This window comes from Neolamprologus brichardi, chromosome 20 (assembly GCF_056152115.1).
Source record: "Neolamprologus brichardi isolate AB-2024 chromosome 20, ASM5615211v1, whole genome shotgun sequence".
NCBI classification, from domain to species: domain Eukaryota; kingdom Metazoa; phylum Chordata; class Actinopteri; order Cichliformes; family Cichlidae; genus Neolamprologus; species Neolamprologus brichardi.
This window is the reverse complement of record NC_142123.1, coordinates 18,867,473-18,877,500: the sequence shown is the minus strand read 5'-3', so window position 1 is coordinate 18,877,500 and position 10,028 is coordinate 18,867,473. Positions and strand designations below refer to the sequence as shown.

Here is a 10,028-nt window from a genome sequence, read left to right as displayed (position 1 = left end):
GCTCACCACCTTGTTCTTTGTTCCTGAGGTAGTTCTGGCACAGCTTGGATTTAGGTTTTGGGTCTTTATGTTGCTGTAGGATGAAGCCCTGACCAACTAGGCTCATACCAGAGGGTCCTGCATGGTGCTGCACAATGCTGTGGTTTTGGTTCAGGGAGCCTCTCACTCTGTACAAGTCACCGACCCTGGATCCAGCAAACAGCCCCAGACCATCACACTTCCTCCTCCATGTTTGACGGTTGATACCACACACTGTGGAACCATCCTTTACCTACTCGACGGTGTACAAAGATCCTGTGTGATGAACACAAGGTTTCAAATGTTGATCCATCAGTCCATAATACCTTCTACCTTCTTCCAGTCTTCAGTAGTCCAATGGTGGTGTTTCACGGCCCAGCCAAGCCTCTTTGTCTTATTCTGACGTCTGGCTTTCTTGCTGCAACTCGTCCTGTCAAACCTGCAGCTCAAAGTCTTCTCTTCACAGTTGAAACTGAGACTTTCTTACTACGACCACTATTAAGCTGTGCTTGAAGCTGTTGTCCTGTGAGCCGCCTATCACACAGCTGTTAACTCTCAGAAACATGTACTCTGATTCAGTTGCGTCTTTGGGTCTGCAAACCTCTTCCTGTCACAGTTTCTGAGCCTTTGGATGCTGAAGGAAACTGTACTCACTGACACCTTGACTATGTATTAACAGACCTCTCTGTATTGAATCATATTTGTTATTAACCTCTGTCTCTCTTCCACAGCATGTCTTTTATCCTGTCTTCCTTCTCTCACCCCAACCGGTCGCAGCAGATGGCCGCCCCTCCCTGAGCCTGGTTCTGCCCGAGGTTTCTTCCTGTTAAAAGGGAGTTTTTCCTTCCCACTGTTGCCAAAGTGCTTGCTCATAGGGGGTCATATGATTGTTGGGTTTTTCTCTGTATCTATAAAGCGCCTTGAGGCGACTTTTGTTGTGATTTGGCGCTATATAAATAAAATTGAATTGAATTGAATTTCATTGCAGTTTCTCTGTAGGACAGACCAACATTTATATGATGGTCTGTCTCTCTTCCATTGTTAATCACCTTTTTCTCACCATTCTTGTACCATCACACTACTTTCTGTTCAACTTATGCTGACGAGCGTATGGTACCACAGTGTGTTCCAACACTGCTTAATGGTCTGCATGTATCAAGTGTGTCTCTTCTGTATGTTGTTTATTTGCAATAAGGCAACTTTGTCATTAGGCTAGCCCAGGCTTTTGTCGCATTAGCATGATGCTAATGCTACCTCTGCCTTAAACACTAGCTTAGCTTAGCTTTTTGTCTATGAGACTATCCACTTGTTAAGTGATGATGTAACAACCCTGCTTCTGGGTCCAAACTCCTTCTGCATTAATGCTGTTGCCTTTTTCATGTATTGTAATGCTTTGTATTTTGTTTTAATACAAACAATACTAAAAAACCCTTAAAAATAATCTATGTTCACTGTAAGCCTCTCTGCCTTTTCATTAGCACTATTCATGTGCACTGCAGCTTTAAGCTCAGTTTTTAAAACCTTACGATGTAATTCGAATCCATGGGCTCACAGTCCACCAGACGCCAAATATTTGAATGTTGAAATTTAAAAAAAGAAAAGAAAAGAAAAAAAGGACTCTCAGACTAATAATGGATTGCATTTATATAGCGCTTTTCGAGACCCTCAAAGCGCTTTACAATTCCACTATTCATTCACTCTCACATTCACACACTGGTGGAGGCAAGCTACAGTTGTAGCCACAGCTGCCCTGGGGCAGAAGCAAGGCAGCCATATCGCGCCATCAGCCACACTGGCCAACACCAGTAGGTGGTAGGTGAAGTGTCTTGCCCAAGGACACAATGACCAATACGACCAAGACTTGCAATCTTCCAGTTATAAGATGAGCTTCCCAACCCCCTGAACCACTCGACTAACTAAGACTTCAACTGTTACATTAAGATGAGAATGTTTTGTTTCTTGTATTATATTCATAGTGATAGCAGAGCTACAACTTTTAGCTGTTTTTATAAATCCTTCAGTCAGAACATGGCATATCATTTTCAGTGAGGTAACTTTCTTTGAACCTTGTGAATCCTCTTTTTCATGGATGCCTCAGTGTTAAATTTTATTGGAACATCTGGGAGAACAGCCAAACCTATTATTTTATCGAAGATAAAAGACCATTTTTACCTCTTTAAAGAAGAGTTTTGACCCTGAAATGGCTAATAACGTCAGATGCCAAAAATATATTTTTCTATAGAAAGCACTCAGACATAGAAAAATGTACTTGTAAGATTGTGTGTGTGGAAATGGGCCAAGTGGAGCAGAAAAGCACTATATAAGTGCAAGTCCATTATCACATCAGGATAGCCAGTGTCAACTTTAAGAAAATATTTTGCGTTTTGTATGATTAGCAGCATTGGCCAAATAGATTTCTAAGATTTGCAATCATTTATATAAAGTTTAGATTTCTTTCTAAATTAAGTGTTATAATATTCCGGTGTACTTCCGGGCCTTTGCTCTGTTGACAGGAATCTGGTCTTATTTTGTTGAAGGGATACAAATTGGATTATATTAACAGATTTTAAATTATGACAGGAATTTTACAGTTGCATGAGAGCTCTTTTGTTTGTCACATTGTAGCTCTTACGGTATGTTTTTGAATGTACACAGGAAATCTATGATACCACATGAACAGGATAATACGTATAATACAGAGATTCATCTGTTAATCTGTCAAGTGTGCAACCTCCCATTGTTTAATCCCCCTTACTGCACTGCACTGTCCATTACACTTTACACTTGAGCCACTTAATGTTATCTAATTTTTGCATTTTGACTACATTTTAAATTCTGTTTTTTTTGCTTTGTGGAAAATAAGGGCGCTCTATCTTCTGAGGCACAACCTCAAAGGTAGGCGTGGCTCAGGAGGTAGAGTGGGTGTTGAACATGCTCTTCAAGTGCCCACCTAGAACATACAATAGTCTTCCTAATAAAAATACAGTACTATTATAAAATTATATTTATTGTCAAAGCTTGTTGAAATAGGTAAAGGTGACAGACTTACACTTTCATCCACAGCATAGGTGTTAATAAAGTGAGCCAGGAGATTACAACACCACAGAAACAGAACCTCTCCCAGGACATGCGGTATGAGACCACTGCAAACACACAAACACTGCTATGATGGTTGGAGGTGAAAGATCACGATATCTGAGCAGGACAGACTGTACTAATAAAAGCATGACTCACACATAGAAGCCAGCAACTCCTTCCTCCTTGAAAATCTTGACCATACAGCTGAGCATCCCACTAAAAATCAGACAGACCTTTAATATCATCTTGCTTTTTTATGTAGATGTGAGTGTAGAATGTTTCTTTTAATCCACTTTCTTCATCTACAAAACACTTGTATGAAATTTATGTATAAACCAAAGTCTTACCCATACTTGACTTCTCTGCCAACAAACTGAGCCATGCAGCGTACCGACATAACTGCCAACGCAGAAAGGTTTATGAGATCATTTCATTCAGACAAGATAACACTTTCATGAGGACTGGGAACATGCTACATACTGTACTTTGCAAACAAAGATTGATGCCTCAGAATAGTTCAATATGTAAACAAGTCTGTTAGTCCAACATGAGATTCCTGCTTCATGTGACGACTCAAATCACTACCTTCACATTTTAGGCCACTGTTCACAATCAGACATTAAAAGGAGTTACAAATTTTCAAATAATCAGTAGTTAAAAACAGAAAAAGAACACAGTACTTTTTTTTAGTTTTACTGACGACACACATTTATTTAGAATACAGTCACATTTTAATCATATGTTGACAGAGTGCTTTATTCTATAAACTTTGAGCACTTTATCTACCTCAGACCTACATTCACTTTAGACTCACAAACATGCATCTCTTTAGATTGTGGGCGGAGCCACAGAACCCATTGGAAGCTCAGGAGCTGGAGTTCAAACCAGGAAATCTCTTCCTGTAAGGTGACTGCAGCACTATTTTATTTTACTAACCTCTGCATACTTTTTTTATTTACTCAAAAGAAATGTTTCATGGCAGAATAAACATTTCCTGTTGCTGACATACCATGAAAAGGATGGGTGGCTACTCTGGACAGGCACTGGATGATCATCTCATGTGAGGTCTGGGAGACAAAGCAATGTAAAGAGAACGTTTTTCAAAGCCAGAAATAGCAAGACAATGTCTATAAATATCCTCTGCTTTCCAGATTTGATTCACTTGATCACCACTTGCCTGTCTCAAATTTGCCCAGAGAAATTCCAGGGAAAATATAAGAATGCACAATTTCTGGTCCCCACCATCATTTGGTTTCTCAAAAAAAGTATTTTAAGGGATGAAGGTTGTTTCTAGACACTTTTTGGCATTTTTTTTAAGGAACATAATCTCTGATGAATGCTTTCAGGACCTGGTTGAAAATCTGCCATGAAGAATTAAGACAATTCTGAAGGCAAAAGGAGGTCCAACCCACTTTTGGTCCATTTACGGTCCTGCAAATGACGGCAGGTTTCCCCTTATATAAACAGTATAAATTTATAAGTTATAAATATTACATTTTTTTATAATGACTATAATTAGCACTACTGATGGACAATGGGCGTTGAGGTCAATTTTCTTGATCATTAATTTGCAAATTGGGAAACCAATGGGAAACCTTAAAAACCAGGTTCAGTAGGAAGTAGTGGAAAAAAGGCTGTTTGTTTTCCATCATTTGCTGACCCATTACCTGACTTGTAGTAACTAGTTCTAAGATGTTTTGCAAGGTTTATATTTTGTGGCATGATGCCACATTTCAGGTTTTACGCTGTGCCCTCACAATTTTCTGGAAATGCATTGATTAATCAAAAAGGATCCAATATTGTTTTCAAATAAAACCAAATCTATCAGTTACAGCATTTGATACTGATCATCATTGAACTATTTACCCTTAAATTCAGGGCTTAAATGATTTTCAAATCACCGTATTCTGTCTTTTTCACAACTTATGAATAAGGAAACATTTGTACATCAGTTCAGCTACACTCTAAATGAAAGAAGTGAAGAACAGCCCTCACAGAGTTGTCTCACCTCTTTGACCACTTTCCTGAGTGAATTCTGCTGGTCACCGTTCTTAAACAGGACGTCTATCTGCTGAACAAAGAATTCCGATTACCCTTCAAAACACACTATTGTGTAATCAGATATTTAAAGAACATAACATTCATCGACAACATCAATCATCTACAGCTCAACCTGCACAATCACTTAAAAACCCAAGTTTATTTTTGCAGAACCACAAATTCTTATGCATGTTTTAAATAAAATCATATACATGAGCACAGTGATTACACTTTACTGCCTGTCATTTCTCAAAGGCCTATTCAAGCACATCCGCTGTTCTTATTTGTAACTGGTAACAAATAAACAACATGTAAGTCCTTTGAACTTCACTAATATTTTGACTACAAACTGCAGCAACATTGCAGAAAATTACAGACCATGTTTACATGAAAGGCAAAAATGAATTAATTGATAATAAAAAGGAATTGAAATAGGCGGTAAGGTGGCGGTAAATAAATCACTTCCTGTTTGAGCTGTTTCAGCCAATTACAGATCATTGAGACTACAGGCATGTCTCAAGTTTTAATCATCTTAAATTCCATCCACAGGTTTTTGGAAAACAATGACAATTTGATTTCATTTTATAAAACTGTAGTTGTGTTAGTGCAGTAGTGTCAGACGAGTGCCTGTAATCTTCACACACTTGGCAAATGCCTCTTGTTTTAGAGGCATTTAAATACACAGGGGGAAAATCTTATTTGCAGCATGGCACTGCTGGGGCCACATAAATATAAGCACAGTGACCCTGTGCTGTATCTGAAACACTGTGACGTGAAACATTCAGCAGCATGTTAAAGTAATAATTCAGTAACACTGCAGTATGGGTTTTTAATACGAAGGCTGGTAAGGAAAGTCTAATATCAGCTGTTTAACAGATTGGTTCCCACACTTTGTGTAAAGTACAGAGCGTACCCTCATCATTGGCTGTCATCATTGTGCTTCTGTATAAGCCTTTGCAATAGAACATATAGAACATATGCAGCTCTGTTTTTGTTCTTTCTTTCAGATTTTAAAGAGTTACAATTAATACAATACTCCAGCTAGTCCAGGTTGAAATCTAAAGATAACAAAGGGAATTACATATTTGTCTCAATTTTCAGTTTAATGTTAAGTTCAAGTTGAATCACAGAGATTCTTGATGGAGGTCACACTGTCAGAACTGCTAATTCAAATGACTTATACAGGCACCTCTGATGGATCCAGCTATAGAGAAACATCTGCTTATTCATCTTAGCAAGAAGGGTTGTACCATTTGTACCATCTAATCTCATTTCCTGCTTACCTGTTTAACTTTGCTCCTCACCACAGTAGAGATGGCACTGGATACAATACGTGGTGAGAGGCCGCGAAGAAGTCCTCTCTTTCCATCCACCTTCACAATATGCTGCGCTGAAAACAAATTCATGTCCTGTAAAACGTTCATACTTTGTCCAGTTAGACGATAAGTCATCCATTAATCCCACTTCACTCACCATAAGAGAGAAAGCCGGGCAGGTATAAAACTCTCCTTCCAAACATAGTTGTGCCCACAGTCGGGGGAAGAGGCTCATGTCCCACCTGGAGACAACAGCACTTTCAATTAAACAGATTCTCTACATGACCATTTTCTTTTATTCAACTACAGCTTCAGGTGTTTGTTTTCCAAGAACAGACTGGACGACTTAAACAACTGACCAAAATATATTTAATTCATTATTTTAAATCAGTGACAAACAGAGCAATTCAGGTTTTGAAAAACAGACATAATGAGCCAAAATGAAAGAGTAAAAAAATGTAAACACTGAATGAGATGAAATTAAAGAAAGATGACCATCTCAACAACGTGTCATCAATTTGCCTTTTGGAAAAAAAACGCCGCCCTCAATAAAAACCAGTTTATCTGGATGTGCTTTTGCTAATAGTAAATCAGCTTTATTCTTAATCAAGATATAAAACAAAGTACACGTCTGACTAATATGTCAAATGAGAAATGGGTTGAGTATGAAAATTATTCTCATGGCTGGATTTTTGCAGACATGATCCAGATTTGGCCCGTGCAGATTAGCGTCTGCATGTGACTGCAGCAGTGTGAGATAAGAAACATGACTCTGAATCAGGTGTTGAACCATAACATATGTGTTTTTGCTGATAGTTAATTATAGCTTAAAGCTGATTTAATCAGAAAAAAAAACACAGTTTGACACTGCTTTGCAAAGTTACACACCAATTCAATATTCATTGTAGTGACCTCCAATTGATGCGATCAGGTGTCATTACTGCCAACATGAATTATGATTTTACTAAATCTACATTTATCCTGAACCAGCAGATCCTTATGGAGACCTGATATGTTTAATATGCTGCTGAGAATATAGCCCAGAAGAAGCGTATAGTATAGCTTTTATTTTGGAAAGAGACATTCCTCTGTAACAAACTCTCTTTTCCAAAGATGAGGGATTTCTCAATCAGATAGATTTATTTTTTTATTATTTTGTTGTTTCAACAACTTTAAATATAAAAACTGTACTTTTGAGTTAAAATATATATTTATAATTTTAATAATGACAAATTAAAAAGGCATGAACATTTTTTTGTATCGAAAAAATATCGAACCGTCGTTCCACCCCTAATATATATATATACACACACACATACATAAATACATATACATGTGTGTATGTATATATATATATATATATATATATATATATATATATATATATATATATATACACACACACACACACACACATACACATACACATATATATACCTAATTATTCAAAATAGTGAAAAGAGGGTGCTTGCAGACCATAACAAGTTGTAACATCTGGCTAAGTAAACGAAAGCATGGCCCCAAAATAAAGATGTAGCTTGTTCCAAGTCAAGTGTGTTTAAAATTAGGAGAAAATGGAAAAAGGACCTCACAGTAGAGCCATCAGAGTCTTTGACTACAGGACTCGAGGCTTATAGTTTTTCCTGTCATCCAGCTTTTGCAATACATTTTCAGTGTTTAAAACAATTCTGGATGTTCATTTTAAGTTTGGAGGGTTTTACAGAATGAGCACAACAGAATGTCTTGATGCATCATCCAGGTAAGGAAATCCTAAAAAGTTTATTCTGTTCATCTGGACGTTTTAGTGTGAGAAACATTAGTGGCATCTTCAGTCTCAGCTGACTGCAGCTTTCCAGCTGTATAAACAGTACATTTGTAAATGGTTCGACGGAGCAGAAATAACTGCTTAGATTTACAGTATTTTTGAGGTGAGGCTCGGATTTAAAAGTCAATTTCGTATCGATGATGAAAACAAGACAACACTAGATTTCACTGCTAAGCTAAATGAGTAAATAGAAGCATGAGTTGACATATTTCCAAAAACAGCACGGAAGCTGTATATTCATATTCAGCCTCTATGATGACTGTTAGCTAGCTACATCGGCTACCTGTATTAGCAGCTTGACGTACAGCAGCGGGTGTGTGAGGGTTGTTACACCCGCTCCCAGCAGAAACACTGCGGTGTCCACGTCCACGGTGGTTGGTGTAGCATCCTGCGCGACACCGACTGCTGGACCATGCAGGTTTTCTGGCGACTCCATCTTTAGTTACCGTGAACGACGGAGACGAATCATTAGCGTTGTGTATCAAACAACAAAAACAACTTCCGCTTTTCAGAATAATAGTATTTAATTCTAGTGAGTAAAACGCAGGCGTGTTTATAAGAGTGAGAGCAGATTTCACAACGTATTCTGTCTAAAAATAGCTATCTGTTACCAAAACTCGTGAAGTCATAAAAACACGTGCGTGTACTTCTTATCTGCCACAGCCAGAGAGCTTCCTGTCAGTGTGGACAGAGATTAACAGCGCCTCTTGGGTAGTCTGCCTTAAATTCTAGAAATAAATAATAAACATTGAAAGGCTTGGGTAGCATGCTGGTTAAAAACGTATAAACTGGTATATTTTTCTTATAGTGCTTAATTTAATTCTGGATCTAGAAGAAGCCGATTGGACGGACTTAATCTTGCTGTTCCTGGTGTTTCTCACTATTTTATTTTAGTAGCAGTATTTTGCTTTTTTTGCTTTTTTTTTTTTTTTTTTTAAATGATGCATTATTTTTGAAATATTCCTGACGAAATCAGGAACCGCAAAAAAAACAACGTTTTAAATATGGTCATTTCTGATTACTTACATACACGACTATCAGCCTTCCAGTGCTTATTCAAAATAGCAGTGCTGTTCATGGCTCAGTCAGCTCATCCATCCATTCACTTACCTAACACATACAAATGTTTTTATTTTTTTATTTGATTTTTAAAGTCAGTTACAGTACAGGACATCCCTGAAGCAACTCAATTTATCAAATAATATGAGATCATGTGCAAAAAAAACCCCCCAAAAAAACCCTAGATAAACATAAAAAGGAAAATGCAACATATTTGTAAAAAGGACAAGAGATGAAGCAGCAAATTATCAATCTGGTGATAACAAAACCAATTAAATAAAAAATGTAATTGGTTGCAAAGCAATACATCTCACTATATGTTGCTGTCAGCTGAATTCTCTATTATTATTATTATTATTAGTAGTAGTAGTAGTATAAGTATTATTATGCTTCCTATTCTTTCCCACACCGTTTGTCATGGAGGCAGAATTTTCACACCAAATCAACCAATGAGATGTATGTTTTACATTTTTAGATTTTTGTATTTATTTATTTGTATCGTCCCTTTAAATGTTTTCCCATGACTCGTTTCATGTTGGCTTGAAATAAAATATCACCCTCTGCTGGTACTGCAGCTTACTGCGATTTGAGCATGCGTGCACATTTCAAGCTTCAAATAGAGTCAAACTTTGACATTCACACAGTGGACCAGAGTGCCTGTTACACACTTGCATGATGTCAGGTTTAAGTGC

General features: G+C 37.4%; 1 protein-coding gene across 7 annotated transcripts in view; it reads right to left on the bottom strand.

The window, feature by feature from the left end:
- Positions 1–9,323, bottom strand: part of LOC102799640 (mitochondrial carrier homolog 1-like) — a 14,706-nt gene extending 5,383 nt beyond the window's left edge. Inside the window, exons 1-9 of one of the 7 annotated variants that reach the window (XM_006804282.2) lie at positions 9,304–9,323; positions 8,561–8,713; positions 6,610–6,694; positions 6,420–6,526; positions 5,105–5,167; positions 4,106–4,163; positions 3,444–3,495; positions 3,253–3,312; positions 3,068–3,161 (exon numbers count right to left, since the gene is read on the bottom strand). In XM_006804282.2, coding sequence (XP_006804345.1) covers positions 3,068–3,161; positions 3,253–3,312; positions 3,444–3,495; positions 4,106–4,163; positions 5,105–5,167; positions 6,420–6,526; positions 6,610–6,694; positions 8,561–8,713 — 672 coding nt within the window. In that variant the 5' untranslated portion in view covers positions 9,304–9,323. Of the gene's footprint in view, positions 1–3,067; positions 3,162–3,252; positions 3,313–3,443; positions 3,496–4,105; positions 4,164–5,104; positions 5,168–6,419; positions 6,527–6,609; positions 6,695–8,560; positions 8,866–8,888; positions 8,937–9,303 lie in introns of those variants that run through there. The other 6 variants (XM_087833724.1, XM_006804283.3, XM_087833727.1 and 3 more) reach the window with 6 other exon arrangements.
- Between the last annotated feature and the right edge of the window lie 705 nt (positions 9,324–10,028).